Consider the following 19,104-nt stretch of genomic DNA (forward strand, 5'->3'; position numbering starts at 1 on the left):
TGTTTGTTGTTATATTGTACTCTCCCAAGCACTTAGTGCAGTGCTTTGCACACAGTAAGCACTCAGTCGATACGATTGTCATTCATTGTTGTTCATTGAGTGAATAAATCACCATCTCGCCCTCGTTCACGGCGTGGGGCAGGAAAGTCAGCTTTCTATTGGTCTCCCTTGGATATTTTGAAGATGGATGCAAGAATGGTTCACTCACTGCTCTATGAGCTTGAAAAAGAAGTCACGATTCAATCCAAAGAAGGCTGGAAAGCTAATTGGGCCAGAAGTGAACTTCAAAACCAAGCCCAACTAGCTCTCCCAGTTTGGCTTTTTGGGGTTGAGTGGGGTGCAGAAAGGAAGTCAAGGGAAATCCATGCTTCCTATGTTTCATTCATTTGTTTTGTTTACTGGTTTTATGGTACTTGTTGAGCACTTTACTATCCGTCAAACACTGTTCTAAGCCCTGTGATAGGTGCAAGTCAACTGGGGAGGACACAGTTCCTATCCTGCATGAGGCTCACAGACTTAAGTACGAAGGAGAACCGGTATTGCATCCCCATTTTACAGTTAAGGAAACTGAGGCACAGAGAAGTTAAATGTCTTGCCCAAAATCACACAACAAGCAAGGGGCAGAGTCAGAATTAAAACCCAGCCCTGTGTTCTTTCCACTAGACCACTTTGCTCCTCATGCAGGTCATTTGCGTGGCTGAGGATCAGGCCAGGAGCCTAGGCAGAGGGAGTGCTAGGTACTGCCACCCTTCTAAACGGTTTAAACTCTGGGTTTAAACTCTGGGATGGTACGGGCACAGGCCTGGGAGCCAGAAGGATCTGAGTTCCAATACTGGCTCCACCACTTTGCTGTGTGACTTTGGGCAAGTCACTTCATTTCTCTGGGGCTTGGTTACCTCATCTGTAAAATGGGAATGAAGACTGAGAGCCCAAGGTAGGACAGGGACTGTGTCCAAGCCCAGTGTGGGCAGGGATTGTCTCTCTTTATTGCTGAATTGTACTTTCCAAGCACTTAATACAGTGTACTGCACACAGTAAGCTCTCAATAAATATGATTGACTGAAAGAATCAATTAATTTGATTGTATCTATCTTAGCACTTAGTTCAGCACCTAGCATGTAGTAAAAGCTTAACTAATGCCATTATTATTATTATTATGCTTAGGAAGGCTGAGAGACTGGCATCTGATGGACAAAGTCCCAGAGAAAACCCTGCTCGATTCCAGCTCCTGAGAGAAAGTAAGGGACATGATAAATGCCAGTCAAACAGGCCTATGTTTTCCATTGTTTCTTGGACGGCTGTTGAGGCCAAGCAGAAGGAATCCTGGCTGCAGCAAGGAGAATCATTGCAGTGTTTACAAGTGGGCAGGGTCCGTCGGGCATCAGAAGAGGGGACACAGCCGGGGAAATGGAGACGGAGTCGTGTCTGGGGAGGGGCCGAGGGCAAATCCCAGGGTAAACTGAAGGAGGAGCCTCCTTGCCCTGCCTCCATACACAATCCCAGGGCCACAGTACCTGTCTGCCCTCTCTGTCCTTCACAGAGCCACTGGGGATCCCCAATATGGCCATGACCAGCATCTCGCTGTTCTCCATTCCCCCAGCCTCCCAAGTCCCCAGTCTAGCTCTCACTTCATTCAGACGAAGAAAGAGCAAGAGTCCCTCGCACACAGGCTTGCCTCTGGACAGCCCCAAGACCATCCATTCCGGTCATGTCCCCAGTCCATAGTCCTGCCATCAGGCCAAGTCCCGCCAATGCTCTAGACCTAAGAAAAGCACTGAGGACAGGATGGCTCTGTCCACCAGGAGATGTGAGTCCAGAGCCTGGCTATGGACAGCTGGGAAAGTGGGAGGACGGGCACATAGAGCTATCAGGGAAACACGTTTTCGGGGCAGGTGTGAGGGGTTGGAGTTGTGAGGGGAGAGGTTGTGCCTGTCAGTGAAGCTACTAGCTGGGAATTGACCAGATGGGTCAGCTGGGAATGAGGAGGGTGGGGGAGCGGGGCTGTCTGGGGCCTGGCCACCCTGGAGCCCGCTCTCCTTGGACCCTGTCTGAGATGGCTTGTTGGTGTGAGGAGGGAGCAGGGGGGCACTTTCTGTCAGCGCGGGACCTGAGGGCGGTTGAGGCTGAGGAGGGCCTGGGATCCCAGAAGCTCCAGGGCAGACAAGAGAGGCACAGGAAATGTTCCCCAATCAATCCCCTCCTCCCCGAAGAAGACCGCCCCAGAAACCCCTCACTATCCCCCCGTACTTCCCGCTATTCTTGCATGGATTCATCAGTTCTTTCCGTTGTTCCACTGGTACCGACTTGAGGGTCAGAAGGTCCTGGGTTCTAATCTTGGCTCTGCCACTTGTTGACTGTGTGCCCTTGGGCAAGTAGCTTCACTTCTCTGTGCCTCAGTTACCTTGTCTGTTAAATGGGGAATAAAACGGTGAGCCTCATGTGGGACAGGGACTGTGTCCAACCTCATTAGCTTGTATCTACCCCAGCACTTAATAGTAACCACTTAATAAATGCCATTAAAAATAAGAGGAAAAAATGATGATTCCTCTCTTGTTCCCAGTGTGTAGATGCTTTGTATGACTATGTTGCTCATTAGACTGAAAGCTCCCTGAGGCCACAGACTGGAGAGGAACAAGTCCTATTGGAAAGATCCTGAGCTCAGGTCCTTGGGAGTCAGGGGACTTGGGTTCTAATCCCGCCTCCATCTCTTGCCTGCTGTGTGACTGTGGGCAAGTCATTTCACTTCTCCGGCCCTCAACTTCTTTTTCTGTAAAATTCAGCACCTGCTCTCCCTGCTACTTAGACTGCAAGTCCCTTGGGGACAGGGATTATAGTATTTCTGCCCCAGCCCTTTGACCAATGTTTAGCACAGAGTTACTGCTTAACATATAGCACTATTTTTTTTTAAAATTCTACTTTGATAGTATGTTCCCAGCCTAGTGATGTGCACCCAATTCTGGGCTCTGCTCACAGCAGGACCTAGTCCAATCTCTTGCTCCCAGAGGGTGCTCAATAAATATTGATGAGGAGGAGGAAACAGAGCCTGTGAACTTCTGGGCTCTGGCACCTGAAGAAGCCCCAGCCTCATGTGGTGCTGGCTTGGAGCCTATCAAATCTTGGTGTCCATTTCTTTCAGTAGCACAGGGCAGGGGATCAGAGGATCTGGAGTCTACTCCTGACTCGGCCACTAACCATCGGCAAGTCACTTCATTTCTCTGTGCCCCAGTCTTCTCATCTGCAAAATGGAGTTTGATACCTATTCTCCCTCTTATTTAGACTGTGAGGCCTGGGTAGGACAGGGACTGTCTGACCTGATTAACTTGCATCTACCCCAGTGCTTAGAACTGTGCTCGAGACATTGTAACCACTTAACAAATACCTTAAGACAAACACAACGATAGGCCGAGATTATGTGCATTCTGGACCCTGAGCAATATGACCAGTATAGCCCTCTGGGAAGAGGACAATTGGCTCTCCTAGGACCTTCCCTCAGTTATTTTTAATGGTATTTGTTAAGCACTAACTATGTGCCAGGCACTGTACAAAATACTGGGGTAGATACAAGATTGGATGCAATCCATGTCCCATGTGGGGCTCACAGTCTTAATCTCCATTTTACAGACAAGGTAACTGACAAAGAGAAGTGAAATGACCTGCCCAAGATCACACAGTCGACAAGTGGTAGAGCCAGTGATTGACTCCCAGGTCCGTGCTCTTTCCAATAGACCATGCTGTTTTCACCTCAGAACTCCCACCGGGGGTCGGATCACGACTAGGCCGGCCCCTCAGACCACAGCCCGTCCATCTTGGTGTCATGGGGGAGTCTGATCTGGCCTTTTTTTTTTTAAATGGTCTTTGTTAAGCATTTACTATGTGCCGACCACAGTTCTAAGCCCTGGAAGTAGATTCAAGGAAATCAGATTGGGCAGAGTTCATGTCCCTGTCCCACATGGGGCTAACAGTCTTAATCCCCATTTTACAGATGAGGCCCAGAGAAGTGAAGTGACTTGCTCGAGGTCACAGAGCAGACGTATGGTGGGCCAGAACTAGAACATGGGTCCTTCTGACTTCCGGGCCTGTGTTCTATCCAGTCGGCCGTGCTGCTTCTCTTAGGCCACCCCGCTTCTCTTAGGCCACCTTACTTTTCTTGTGTCCACATTAAAACGCCAACTTCTCAGTGAAAGAGGTTTAGGAGCCCGACCTGGCCCTGCTAGTTCAAAGGGCGGCACGCGGTTATCACCGACGGAGAGACGCTCTGCTCAGCCTTGGGACCGGGGGGTGGGCCGAAGGAATTTTCTTTATTTGGTTCACGTTTCCATTTCCGGGTCAAGGGTTAGTGTGCTTCATCACTTGGTTTAGCGAGAGGGTGGCACCCCGTGAGCTAATCTCGGTGGGAGTTAGCGAGCGTGGGAGCACCAGGGGTCCAAAAGAGAAAAGACTACACGCTTGTCAAAAGGTTAATAGCACAAGTTAGCAATATCTAAACTAAACACTGAGACTTTTCTGGAGGACACAGTGGCGCAAAAAGAGTCAATAATTGCTCAGTCTACCAGGAGGCTGTTTTGAAGTTTGGGGCTAAGACGGTCGTGGTCCCCGGGGCGGATTTTTATTCTAGAGTGGAAACCCATGTCCACCCGTCCAGGTCCCCCCCCCCCCCCGCCGCTGACCCCAGGCGAGGCGAGGCCCTTGCTGGCACCTGCTCACGTCCTTCATAGCCGCTGGAATCCCGCTACCCTGTGGAGCAGCGTGGGAAGTAGCCGAAGACTTGCTGGTGTCAGGTGAGATCCTGGAGGTGCCTGGACTGTGGCAATGGAAGGGAGTTTTCCCGCCTCCCGCCGGACCCATCCCGTCCTTCAATGGGAGAGTAGGATGGACCTTCCAGCCGATGCCTGATGCCTTCAGGCCTGGCTCCCTCTTCCAAAAAAGAGGAGAAGGAGCCCACAAGGAAGGGACCCTGGCCTAGGGAAGTCCCCATGGGCCGAGCCTTGGAGTGAGCGAGGGTCCCTGGTGGACCCTTTGGGGGAACCAGATCCTGGGATGGGCAGGGATGCATGGATGGCTCAGTGGCAAGCATGGCCCCATGGCAGGTGGGCAAGATCGGGACTACAGTGTGTTTCTGGATGGTCCCGCTTGGGTTTCCACAGAGTGGAGTCAGTTAAAATATTCTATAAAAAACAGTCCCAGACAGCTGGGGCTCATCCCTCCCACCCACCGTGGATTGTAAACCTTTTTGGCTTTTTACATTTTAAAAAACTCCCACTCCAGGTCACTGGCCTGGGTCTATGCTCTGCCCGGCGGCTCCTAAGAAGACTTGATTAAACGGCTACAAATTAGCATCCTAAAAATGAGTAAAAAAGAAGACTACAAACATTTGGCTTACAAAATAAATACTAAAAACGCAGAAAAAAACAAAAATGGAGGAAAATGGATGGATGTAAACATGAAGTATTAATCCCCAATCTTTCAGTGCCCTGGGCCTCAGAGACAGGATGCCCAGAGAGTGGGATTTAATTGCTGGGAAAGGGAGCAGGGAGAATAGGATATAGAGAATAGAGCTCCCAAAGGGGTGGGAGCTCCAGGGATTTGAGGTGATTAAAAACCTATTGCTATGGTGGGGGGTGGGGGGAGCAGAGGTGGTGATGGAGGAGTCCTAACAGGGCAATAGTCCCGCCCTCCCCCACCACTCCCATCTCCAGACTATGAGTCTCCTGGAGAGGAAGCCTGGCCTGGGCCAGACTGCCCTTCTTAGGACACACCAGTGGGCAGACCCTGCCCCCAAGGGTCAGTGCTTTGGTGAGACCCTCCCCCAGAGTCTGCATCAAAACCTCTCCCCTCCGCCGTCCGTCGGAACAAACTCAAATGAGGTGGCTCGTTTGGCAAAAACCCGGCGTTTCTTGTCTTGCTAGCGCATTCCCATCTGGGCGACCACTTTCTCCCACCCTAATGTTCACCGTGGATTCCATTAAAAACTTCAGGGAAAGTCCTTCCGGAAGGGGCCCTGTGAGGACCACAAAGGGATGGAGAGGGAATCCGCCCAATCGCTGGCTCTGATTCTTGTTTTTAGCGAACGGCAGGCCACCCTGGGTCAGTCACATGGTCAGTCTGGTTCAAGACTCTGAGACAGGGCCACCACGGCTCCCACCCTCCTGGACACCCACCCTCATGGTCAGGGATGGACTATCTAACATTCCTTACTCTCCCTGCTCCGTCTCTACCATTCCCTCCGGTGACCTAAAGTGAAACTCTCTCAGAGTTTTCCTAGATCCTTATGTTTCCCCCTACAATCCGCTGCTCGAACGAGGGCCTGCTTGGCTCTGGGCACCCACAGGGAAGCGACCCAGGCTGGCATAAGGATGTTCTTGATTCCTGGGAGTGTGATTGTGCCAGCTCATCCAGATGGCCCTGAGTTTCCTGCATTAATAAATACCAATGAACAGCGTCAGGGAGGTTGAAATGTGTACCAGAAAACCCAAACGTAGTCACCTGCACAACCATCGTCTAGGAAAACAGTGTCTGGAAGAAGGGACGGGGGAATTCAGCCACATTTTTCAAGTATGCCCCAAGAGTAGGCAGCCAGGGAGGGCCCAAGGGTGGCATGGGACCACCAGTCCGGTGGACCCAGCTCCCCTTCAATTTCGGCACAACTCCTTGTTCTCAGCGTCCTACACGTAGGTCTCCAGGCAACCGAGGGTGTTTTCATGGTGGAAACGTTCCCCACTTGGTCATCAGGATGGGAAAGGTCACCGAGTGGCTCCTGGCGATCCAAAGTCCAAGCCAGGGAGACGCTGGGCACCCCCGGGCCCTAAGCGTCACACGTTTCATCAGCAGGAGGAGCCTCGCTCGGTGGAAGGGGTAGAAAACCAGGGGGAGGGGATCAAGAGGACCCTTGGGAGGTCCCCGTTTAACCAAACTCTAAACAATGAAATCCCAAAGTCTAGAGATCCCGTTTCCTGGAATGGGCGGCGAATTCCAAGTGGTCAAAAACGCTCACCGGACATCGCCTGCTGGAACAGGGGCTGGGGTGGTCGGCGGCCTGACCTCCCCTCAAAGGCTGCCCACCAATCCCCCGCCCTGCCCAGCTGAAGATCACTGGAGCCACATCTGTGGGAGAGCAGGGGCCTGGGAGGTCTGAGGGGGTCAAACCCTCATCTGCTCTGGGCAAGACCAGAAGGATGGCTGTCCAGGGGTGGTGTGGGCAGTTCTGTGGGTCCCCAGCAATGTTTCCCAGGGCCGCAGAGCCCCCTTGGGTTCAGGGGTCATGGCCCCTCTAGGACGGGGGGAGGGGGTGGGGTGGAAGGGCGGGGTCGGAGGCCAAAAGCCCCGGAGATGCCACAGGGGCAGCTGCAGGACAGTCCACTGGTCCCCTTGGGGGCTTCTGGTCCGGATCCTGGAGGCCCCGGGGCAAGGAGCACCAGCAAATACCTTTCTCCGGGAGCCGTTGGGGGTGGTGGGGGCAGGCGGGAGGGCCGGCCACGACTCACGCCACGCGCACGTGGGGCTCCTCTTCCGTCTCCTGGCCCAGGCTGGTGTAGGTGACCGCGGGCTCCGTCGGGGCCGGGGTCAGCAGGTCGACCACGGGGCCGGCCGGGTTGCGGAACTGCTTGTACACGCGGGGGTCCTGGGCCACGTAGGTGGACGTGGAGGAGTAGAGCAGTAGCCCGATGAGGATCGTGAAGAAGGACAGGAGGTAAAGGCCTGAAAACTGAGAGACACGGAAGGGTCATATCACGGTCGGGCACTGCGACTCACGGCCCCCAAAGTCGGGTCAGCCGCACCTGCCCACCCCGTGTCTCCGACCAGCCCCGAGAAGGCCCAGGCGCGGATGAAGGAGGTCCAAAGGTGGATCTCTGGACCTCTAGGACCCCAGCGCCTGCTCCCTTCCAGCCCCCATCCTCACTGAACTAATAATAATAACAATGTTGGTATTTGTTAAGCGCTTACTATGTGCCGAGCACTGTTCTAAGCGCTGGGGTAGACACAGGGGAATCAGGTTGTCCCATTTGGGGCTCACAGTCTTAATCCCCATTTTACAGATGAGGTAACTGAGGCACCGAGAAGTTTTCTGCCCCCTTTCCACCCCCACACTCACAGTGGAAAGTTGGCACTTTGGCTGCCAAACCTCAGGGAAGGTGCAGCCCCGGAGGGGTGCTGAGAAGAAGTGGGCAGAGGGGTCACGGGGGTAGGGGGCATTCTGGATCTCTTTCTGTTTGGCACCTGCCTCTTGTTGCAGGTGAATTTCTGCCCCTAGCCCTCCTTGGTCTCATCCAGTAACTGCTATTTCTTTTATTATACTTTCCCAAGCAGCTAACAAGACAGTGCCCTGCCCAGAGCTGGCATCCAGCCCCCTCCCGCCTCAATCAGTGTTCTGTAGCCAGCAGGTACCCATCCTTGCCACATCCCATCCAGGGCCCTGCATCCAGCAGCTGCCCAATCCCTCTGCATCCTGTGCTCCTCACCCAACAGGTGCCTAGCTCTGCCAGCCTAGCAATCTGCACCCAGCAGTTTCCCACTCCCTGCCAGACCTGCACTCTGTATCCAGCAGGCATCCAGTCCTGCCTACGCCGCTTCAAGCAGGTCCCTAGCCCCACCCTGCCCCGCACTCTGCCCACAGGAGGTACTCAACATTTCCTCTTTTAATCCCAAACTGACCCTTGAGACCTCTTCACTAATTCCCTCTCTAGAAAAGGGCAAGGTAGGAAGAGCTAAATACAGATTCAGAACAACCAGGCAGGTGAAAGGGGAGACAGAAATGGCAACCTCAGTCTTGGAAGGAAATGGAACTATGTCGGTAATAATAATAATAATAATAACTGTGGTATTTGCTAAGCGCTTACTATGTGCCAGACACTGTACTAAGTGCTGGGGTGGATACAAGCAAGTCGGATTTGGATACAGTCCCCGTCCCTCATGGAGCTCCCACTCTCAATCCCCATTTGACAGATGAGGTAACTGAGCATGGAGAAATAAGTGACCTGCCCAAGGTCACACTGCAGACAAGTGGCGGAGCTGGGATTGGAACCCATGGCTTTCTGACTCCCAGGCCCGTGCTCTATCCATTATGCCATGCGATACTAAATCTGTAGTGTAAGACCTGTGAGAGTTGGGGCCCTCTGATTTCTAACCAATCCCAGTTCAGCCACTTGTCTGCTGTGAGCCTTGGGCAAGTCACTTCACTTCTCTGGGCCTCAGTTACCTCACCTGTGATTAAGACTGTGAGCCCCACGCGGGACAGGGGCTGTGTCCAACACGATTTATTTGTACCCACCCCAGAACTTAGTATGGTGTCTGAGAGTAAGCACTTAACAAATGCCATCATTATTTTTAATTATTATTATTACCTAATTTTGGCTTTCAATTCTCTGGAAGGGTTTTGCACTGACTTTTGGGACACTTTTCATAGGTAACATGCTAGAGAGTGGGGCAGATAGCCCAACCTAGTGGATGGCATTCAGATACAAGGTGGTCATCTAGAACATTCCTCTAGACTGTAAGCTTCTTGTGGGCTGGGAAAGTTGTTGTTATATTCATTCATTCAATCATTTTTCTTAATAATAATAATGTTGGTATTTGTTAAGTCCTTACTATGTGCAGAGCACTGTTCTAAGCGCTGGGGTAGACACAGGGTAATCAGGTTGTCCCATGTGAGGCTCACAGTCTTAATCCCCATTTTACAGATGAGGTAACTGAGGCACAAAGAAGTGAAGTGACTTGCCCACAGTCACATAGCTGACAAGTGGCAGAGCCAGGATTCGAACCCATGACCCCTGACTCCCAAGCCCGGGCTCTTTCCACTGAGCCATGCTGTTTCAGCCCCATCATGGCCTCCCCCATAAGTGCTTACTGTGTGCAGGGCACTCTACTAAGTGCTTGAGAAAGTACAATACAGCAATAAACTGTGGCATTCCCTGCCCACAAACAAGCTCGGAATCTGGAGGGACTAATAATAATTGTAATAATTATTGTAATTGTAACAATAATAATAATAGTAACTGTAATAATATTCATAACTGTGGTATTTGTTAAGTGCTTACTTTGTGCCAGGTACTTTACTATGCGCTGGGGTGGATACAAGCAAATCGGATTGGACACGGTACTTGTCCCATGTGGGACTCACAACTCTCCCAAGCGCTTCATGTAGTACCCTGCACACAGTAAGCACTCAATAAATACGATAGGCAAGAACAAAGGCTTCAGGAAGTTCATGACAGTAAGAGGAAAAAGGGAAGCAGGAGAAGCAGTGTGGCTTAGTGGCAAGACCAAAGACTTGGGAGTCAGAGGACAAGGGTTCTAATCCCAGCTCCGCCACTTAATGTTGGTATTTTTTTGTTAAGCGCTTACTATATGTCGAGCACTAAGTGCTGGGGTAGACATGGAATCAGGTTGTCCCACGTGGGGCTCACAGTCTTAATCCCCATTTTACAGATGAGGTAACTGAGGCACCGAGAAGTGAAGTGACTTGCCCAAAGTCACACAGCTGACAAATGACCGAGCCGGGATTTGAACCTCTGCTGTGTGACCTTGGGCAAGCCACTTCACTTCTCTGTGCCTCAGTTACATCAAATGTAAAATGGGGACTAAAACTGTGAGCCCCTCATGGAACACCCTGATTACCTTGTATCTATCCCAGCTGCTTAGAGCAGTGCTTGGCACATAGTAGGTGCTTAACAAATACCATTATTATTATTATTATCTTTATTATTAAGCAGCACCAGGCACTGTTAGCAACTGGAAATCCAGGCAACAGCACAACGTGCAGAAGACTATCCATCACAATGTAGGCCACAAGGGGACACACACACACACACACACACACACAAGCTTTGATGCTATAGATGCCTGTCTACTTGTTTTGTTGTCTGCCTCCCCCTTCTAGACTGTGAGCCCATTGTTAGATAGGGATTGTCTCTATCTATTGCCGACTTGTACTTTCCAAGCACTTAGTACAGTGCTCTACACACAATGAGGGCTCAATATATATGATTGAATGAATGAATGAACACACACACACAGATAAAGTCTCCCCATCCGGCGGGTTGTCTTTGAAATTGAAGGACAGTGTGTGATCCTCTGTGTGTGTGTGTGTGTGTTTGTTTATGGGTGTATGGCTCTTTCTTTCTCTCACTGACTCTCACTCTGGAAAGCATGAGAGCTGAGAATGAATGCTTTTCATTTTGCTGCTCCCTGCCCCATCCCCCCGATCTCCACGATTCCTGTTGGACTGCACGGAAATCCCTCAGCCACGGGCCGGGAGTTGGCTTCCCCACTCCAGCTGGTGACGTGGGACTCGGTGGCTCCACGGCCCGGGGAGTGTAACTGACCCTTCCTAGTTAAATCCTCCTCTCCCTCAAGAACAAGCAGCATGGGCTGCAGTCAGAGCCCCTCCTCGCCAGGAAAGGCAAAAGCAGCATTTCTTCTTGCGGCCCAGTGGATGGTGGCGGGAGGACGGGAGTCCCGGGTGGGTGTGAGATGCGTTTCATCCTGGGATGGCGAGAGCAGGGGCTGGGCTGGTCAAGGAAGGGTGGCAGGGGGTGGGTCGAGGAAGTGAGGTGGCGGGCTGGTCAAAGAGAGAGGTGGCAGGCTGGCACGTACGTTGATTGAGACGGAGCTGACTGCCCTTGGCCACGTTTTCTTTTTTCATGGCATTTAAGTGCCTACTATGTGCCAGGCACTGAACTACGTGGTGAGGTGGATACAAGTTAGGTTGGACACAGTCCCTGTCCCACCTAGGGCTCACAATCTTAATCCCCATATTACAAACTGAGGCACAAAGAAGTGATTTGCCCAAGGTCACACAGCACCCCTCCCGGCCCCATCCACTACACCATGCTGCGTCTCTGCGTAGTACAGTGTGCTGCACATAGTACGTGCTGGGTATGGTGCTCAATAAACACTGACGGCAGTAGACTCAGCTGAGGCTCCAGCCCCACGGCAGCCCGACGATCAGAGGTTGAAGCTGTGGGGGTCTGGCCCTGGAAGCTGGACGGGATTGTCCGTCAGTGAGTCAATCTTATTTATTGAGCTCTTACTGTGTCCAGAGTGCTGTACTAAGTACTGGGGAGAGTGCAGTAGAACAGATGCCTTCCCTGCCCACAGTGAGCTTAAAGTTTACAGGGATTGGTTCCCAAAGCTTTGTCTGGATGCCTGCTATTGTCTCCTCATTTTGATCTTCCTGTTTGCTCCCAGCATCGCCTGGAAGAAAGAGCCAGAAACCTGCTGTCTGGATGAGCCCCTGGACGGTGGGCAACAAGGATGCTGGCTGGACTTGCCTTCCTGGCTGCTCCAGATTGTAAACTCATGGTGGGAATGTGTCTGTTAAGTGGCTATATCATACTTTCCCAAGCGCTTAGTACCTTGTATCTACCCCAGTGCTTAGAACAGTGTTTGGCACATAGTAAGCGCTTAACAAATACCATCTTTATCATTATTATTACAGGCTTGTGCACAAAGTAAACACTCAATAAATGAGACTGATTAATTTCCAAGGAGAAAAAATGAGCAAGTGAGAAGCAACATGGCCTTGTGGATAGAGCACAGGCCTGGGAGTCAGAAGGACCTGGGTTCTAATCCTGGCTCTGCCACTTGCCTGCTGTGTGACCTTGGGCAAGTCACAACTTCTCTGGGCCTCAAGATTTTCCATCTCCTTGCTCCATGGGGCAGGTATTCAGACTGTCCTGATTTCAAGAAGGCCAAAACCCCCATCCAGGCTACACTGTGCCCACTTTTTTTGTTGTTTATAGCATTTGTTAAGTACTAATGGGTGAAAGCCCAGACATAAATGGCCAAATACAATTTGCAAGAGAGTCAGAGCAAGGGTACAATGGATACAGATAAAGGTAAGTATTCAGTAAATAATTGATAGATCTATGTGACCCCTGAGGTGGCTGGGGTGGTGGGAGAGAGAAAGGGTATGACTGGGAAGGAGGGGGGATAATTGGGGAAGGTCACCTGGAGGGGGTGACTTTTAAGGATGGCTTTGAAAGAGGGAAGGATATGGTTGAGTGCAGAGTGGAGTCTAGACCAGTGGCAAGTCTGCAGTCTCTCCCCACCCCACCACCTCTGGGCCAGAGGACTCTCCCCAGACCAGACCAGAAAGCCAGCTCATCCCAGCTCCTCAAGACACCTGCTGGGGTTAGGAAAGTTGCCAGCTCCCTCAGATCAATTCCCACTGGGCTCTTCTCCCCACTGACTCCCATGAAAATCAGCCCATTGTTCGGTTTCCTGGCTTCCGGAACCGGAACCTCCACACCAGAGGGGAGAGGAGCTTTCCCGGAAAAACCGGAGTCTCCGGTTTCAGCTTCTTCTGCCCCTAGAGTGCCTAGACAGCTGCACCTCTCTTGGACATGGGCACTGGGAAGCTAATCCGACTTTACGGGCATAGATCTCATTTTCAGTGAATTCCCCGAGATTGACTGTTTTAGAGGTGGCTTTATAAAGTGATAACTCCCTTTCTCAACTCTGGGAAAGCTTAATTTTTGGCATTCCTAATGAAGAGGGGGCAGGGAGGGAGGAAGAGGCAGAATGGGGTAGGGCTCTTACCTCTTCACCTCAGAGTCCTACCTCCCCACTCATCCCCAATTTTCCTGGAGCTGGAAACCTGGGTCCTGAGCCTGTGTAACTCAGTTCAGACTTACCCTCCCAGGTGCCTTATTTCACAAAAGGCTCTGATAATCACAACAATAATAATGGTATTTGTTAAACGTTTACTATGTGAAAGGTGCTATACTAAGCATTAGGGTAGATGCAGCAAATCGGGTTGGACATAGTCCGTGTCCACGTGAGGCTCACAATCTCGATCCCCATTTTACAGATGAGGTAACTGAGGCATAGAGAAGTGAAGTGACTTGCCCAAGGTCACACAGAAGACAATGACAAATGGTGGAGCCGGGATTAGAATCCATGACCTTCTGACTCCCAGACCCATGCTCTATCTTCTACACCATGCCGCTTCTCTAATTCTTGGACAGGGGCTGGAGAATATTTTTTACTTTCTCTCCCACTTGATTGCAGTAAATGTTGGATTTGGGTTTTATCCAGGTCTACCAAAGGCATTGACACTCTGCCAGACTTTAGAGGGGAGGAAATCACCTCTCTTCCCTGCCGCACTTCTGTTCTTCCAGTAGCATGTCCTAAACCTGATCTGTCCTTCCTGACCCCATTCCCTGCCCTCTCCCTTTCCGGAGATTTCCCCCAAACTCCAGGAATTTCATGCAGATTGTTCACATCCCCCCTGCCCTCTGCAGTTTCCGATTTCCCTTTGCCCTGGGAAATTGAGGGTGGCTGCTCTCACGAGAAACAGGATACAGTGGGGACCGAGGACAATAGAGGGCAGACTGGGAATAAGGGAATAAGATTGTGGACAGGGAATGTGCCTGTTTATTGTTATATTGTAGTCTCCCAAGCACTTAGTACAGTGTTCTGCACAAAACAAGCTCTCAAAAAATATGATTGAATGAATGAAAGTATGTGCATTTGAGGGAGGGAGCTGGGCTGGTGGGGTAGGGAGACACTCTAGCATGCACCTGGGAGTCAGAAGGACCTGAGTTCTAATCCCGGTTCTGCCACTTGTCTGCTGTATGAACTTGGGCAAGTCACTTAACTTCTCTGTGCCTTGGTTAATAGTAATAATAATCGTGGTATTTTTTAAGCACTTTAGGCACTGTACCAAACACTGATGTGCAAAAAAGCAAATCAGGTTGGACAGAGTCCCTGTCCCACATGGAGCTCACAGTCTCAATTCCCATTTTACAGATGAGGAAACTGAAGCACAGAGAAGTGAAGTGACCTGCCTAAGGTCACACAGCAGACTAGTAGTGGAGCCAGGATTAGAACCCATGACCTTTTGATTCCCAGGCCCCTGCTCTATCCACTACACCACAGTCATCTGTAAAATGCCCTGCCAGGTGGGGCAGCCCTTGGCGTGGGTGGAAAGGGGGGTGACCAACTGTTTTGTAGCTGACTAGCTGATGGGATGTGAATGGTGGATCTGGGGTGAGTGCCACTGTGTGTGTGTGAGAGAGGGAGAGAGAGAGAGAGAGAATGGGAGAGAGAAAGAGAGAGAGTAAGGCAGAGAGGAAGAGAGAGAAAGAAAGGGATAGAGGGAGGGGGAAGAGAAAGAGAGACAGGAAGACAGAGAGGGAGACAAAAGGATAGAGGGAGGGGGGAGAGAAAAGAGAGAAAGGAAGACAGAGAAGAAGAGAGGAAGAGAGGGAACACGGGGTAGAGGGAGAGAAAAAAAAAGAGAGGGACAGAGAAAATACCACCTCGTGTGGCAATTCCGCAGAAACCTGGCCCTTCTGACCAACAGCTCCTGACTGATGCCGGGAATGATGCTCTCATAAAGCCACCTCCTTCGGGACAGCCTCGGGGAACCCTGCATGCTGTTCTGGGCTACTTGGGCAAGGAGTTGGAGATGACTGGGCCACATCAGGTTAAGGCTAGTTATGTAGGTCCTACCAATGGCACTGGTTTGAACCTCACCGGGAGCGGCCGGCTAAACCAGCTCTCCCATCCCACCCCTGCGTTGTTCTCTCCAAAGTAGAGCCACTGAGCAGGGTGGCGGCCCCAAGAGGGCTTGCATTGGCCAACTGGCCTCCTAGGGGGAGGGATTGCTCTAGGCCCAGTGGAAGTTTTTTTATTATTATTAATAATTATAATAATAATAATGGTATTTGTTAAGCACTTAATATGTGCCAGGCACTGTACTAAGCTCTGGGGTAGATACAAGATAATCAAGTTGGATACAATCCCTGTCCCACATAGGACTCACAGTCCTAATCCTCATTTTACAGATGAGGGAATTGAGATACAGAGAAGTGAAGTGACTTGTCTGAGGTTGCACAGCAGACAAGTGGTGGAGCCCGGATTAGAACTCGGGTTCTTCTGACTCCCAGGCCCTGGGGTCTACCCACTAGACAGATGAACCCAGAGTGACCAGCCTGAAGAATTCCCATCGGACACACAGACGCCAGCGCCGGGCACTGATCGTCAGGGACTGCCTTTGGCTCTGTCCCCGGGGTGGGCAGGGCATCCATATATTGCTGTGGCTGGGGATGGGCTGCCACTGGGTAGAAAATAGATGGGGCACACGGAAAGAGGGCTGTCAAAAGGCTTGCCCGGCCCCATGGCCGAGGACTGCACCAACCAGTACTCTCTTCATTTTCTTGAACCACGTCTGTCTGGCACCTGTCTGAACTGACAGACTCTCCCCTTTCCTCTTATTTTTCTTTTCAGTCAGCAGCTCCCTCCCCTGCCCCTTGATTTTACTTATTTGCAGCGGTCTCGGTGGGAGACTGCTGGCGGCTCTCTCTGAGGAAGCATTTACGCACAGACACACACACACAAACAAGCCCCCCACCCTCCCCATCACCCCACCCCCCGGAAAGGCAGAGAGCAGGAGAAAGTGAGAGAGGAGGAATGAGGGAAAACCACACAGAGAGGAGCCAGACAAACACACAAGATCAGGAGACAGATGGAGACAGAGACATGAATGGGAACACACACACACACACATAAACACACATTCACAAAGAGATTTTCTCCCTGAGGCTGTCCAAGGATTGAACACTGCCATCACAGCAGTAGTCCACAGAAGGGGAGAGGAAAAAGCTCTTTCTCTTTCTCTCTTCTTCTCTCTCCCCTCTCCCTCTATACCTTTCTTTCTCTCCCTCTCCCTCTTCCTTCCCCTTCCCTCCAGCCTTTCTTTCTCTCTCTCTCTCTCCCTCTCTCTCTCTCTCCTCCCCATCCTCTATCCTCTCTGTCCAGAGCCGGAGAGATTGAGAGTGTGTGTGTAAATGCTGCAGTTGGAGAATGAGGCTCTGTTTTTATCGCCCTCAGCTTGGTCCCAGAGCCACAGAAGGAGGATAAGGAGGCTGGTTCTCCTGGGCGATGATAGGAGCTGTGGAGATGAGAGCAACCTCCATTCCTCTCTCCCTCCCTTCCCACCCCAGGCCCCTTTGCCAGTCCTCCATTGGAAGCAGTCACATGCCCTCCATGCGCTCCTAGAGCAGACTGCCACTCCCTGGGCCTCAGCTCTTCACGCCCACTGCTCCTCTCCGGGCCTACGCAACTCTCTCCTCAGAGGAGATGCCACAGGGGGCAGGAGGGTCATGTTGATGGCAGAATCCCGATCCCGCCCTCCCCCTCCGCCTCATCACACCTGGGCCCCCGTGAGGCGAGCGTCCCCAGGGCCAGGAGGCAGGGATGCTCCTTGGCACTCACCAGGCCTACCTCACTCATCTCCCTCCCTCCCCCTACTTGGGTTCCACCATGGGGTCCGGTAAGGTGGGAGCCCCCACAGCCAGTAAACCCTCCTCGACACAATCCACAGTCAACCCACGGGTGAGGCAGGTGCCTGAGTGGGCCGAGGGTAGGAGAGGCCGGCCTGCCATGGCAACAGGAGATGCAGCGTGGCTTAGTGGAAAGAGCCTGGGCCTGGGAGTCAGAAGGACCTGGGTTCTAATCCTGACTCTGCCACACGTCTGCTGTGTGACCTTGGGCAAATCACTTCACTTCTCTGGCCCTCAGTTATCTCATCTGTAAAATGGGATTTGAGACTGTGAGCCCCATGTGGGACAGGGACTGTGTCCAACCTGATTAACTTGTATCTACCCCAGCTCTTAGAACAGTGCTGGGCACATAGTAAATGCTTAATAAATACATACAAAAAGCAAAAAACAACCTCCACTCATGACTTACTGCTTGAGGGCAAAGACTGTGTTTACCTACTTTGTACACAGTGCTCTACACACAGTAAGAGCCCAGTAAATACCACTGATGGATCGACTGCTAGTTAAACTTTCCTGGATCATCACGGTTTTCCCTTGAAAATGGTGAACAGAGAGAGGAATCCAGATAGAAACGAGAGAGGAATCCAGGCAGAAACATTAAGACCTCGTACCCCAGTTGAATGTGACGCCTCAGTGGGCTCCTTATTATTATTATGGTATTCGTTAAGCACTTACTATGTTCCAGGCACTCTACTAAGCACTGAGTGGATACAAGCAAATCAGTTTGGACAGAGTCCCTGTCTCATGTGGGGCTCAAAGTCTCAATCCCCATTTGACAGATGAGGTAACTGAGGCTCAGAGAAGTGAAGTGATTTGCCCAAGGTCACACAGCAGACATGTGGGGGAGCCGTAATTAGAACCCAAGACCTTCTGACTCCCAGGTCTGTGCTCTAGCCTTTAGGCCTATTGGAGGGTATGAATTGGTTCTGGTGCCTGGAAGGATGGGGGCCAGGACACACACAAAGTGGCGGGAGAAGCCCAGTTCATGACCCGGTATTCACAAAAGCTAACAGCTTCCAAGCGTCAGTCCTAGAATGTTGTTTTTTTTTCTGCCCAGGGTCATTTTTGCAGTTAAAACCTGTGTTTGCAAGGCAATGGCAGGTTGGAAAATATTTCCCAGATTCCCTGGGTCTCAGAACTAATGGAATCTATCTTATCAGTCAGTAAGCAAAGTGGGCTACCAGTCTATTTCATTAACAACAGTGCCTGGCACATAATAAGTGCTTAACAAATACTATTATTATTATTATAATCAGGGTAAGCCCATGTAGCATACTCTCCCTAAGAAACGGCCTCCTGGACCATGTGTTCTGATTGGTCCAGGAGCCCACTTGATTGACAGTTCCCAAGGAAGCTCACCCTCCTCTAAACAGCTGCCATCTACCTATCTGGGCTCCAGAGATGACCCAGAGGCTGTCCAGGATGGTAGCGGGGTAGACGGCTGGGGCTTGGGAGTGGGAAAGCTGTCAGTGTCACCAGGTGAATGTTTTTGATGTCATGATTCCTGAGTTTTGGCTTGAGGGCTGATGGAATAACAATAGTAATTGTGGCATTTGTTAAACACTTACTATGTGCCAAGGATTGGGGTAGACACAAGAAAATCAGGTTGAACACAATCCCTGTCTCAGATGGGGCTCACAGCCTAAGTAGGAGGGAGAACAGGTATTGAATCCCTATTTAACTAAAGAGAAAAGTGAGGCACAGAGAAGTGAAGCAACTTGCCCGAGGTAACACAGCAGGTAAGTGACAGAGCCGGGATTAAAACCCAGATCTTCCGACTCCCAGGCCCGTGCCCTTTTGACTAGGCCACGTTGCTTCC

The 19,104-nt window shown here is 51.2% G+C and overlaps 1 protein-coding gene across 1 annotated transcript in view; it reads right to left on the reverse strand.

The window, feature by feature from the left end:
- Window positions 1-4,270: 4,270 nt before the first annotated feature.
- SLC35F1 (solute carrier family 35 member F1) overlaps window positions 4,271-19,104 on the reverse strand; it is a 163,767-nt gene continuing 148,933 nt past the window's right edge. The window contains exon 9 of the mRNA XM_029046449.1: window positions 4,271-7,702. Within this exon, the coding sequence (XP_028902282.1) occupies window positions 7,478-7,702 (225 nt within the window). The 3' untranslated portion in view covers window positions 4,271-7,477. The remainder of the gene's footprint in view (window positions 7,703-19,104) is intronic.

Source organism: Ornithorhynchus anatinus, chromosome 2, assembly GCF_004115215.2.
Source record: "Ornithorhynchus anatinus isolate Pmale09 chromosome 2, mOrnAna1.pri.v4, whole genome shotgun sequence".
Classification (NCBI taxonomy): domain Eukaryota; kingdom Metazoa; phylum Chordata; class Mammalia; order Monotremata; family Ornithorhynchidae; genus Ornithorhynchus; species Ornithorhynchus anatinus.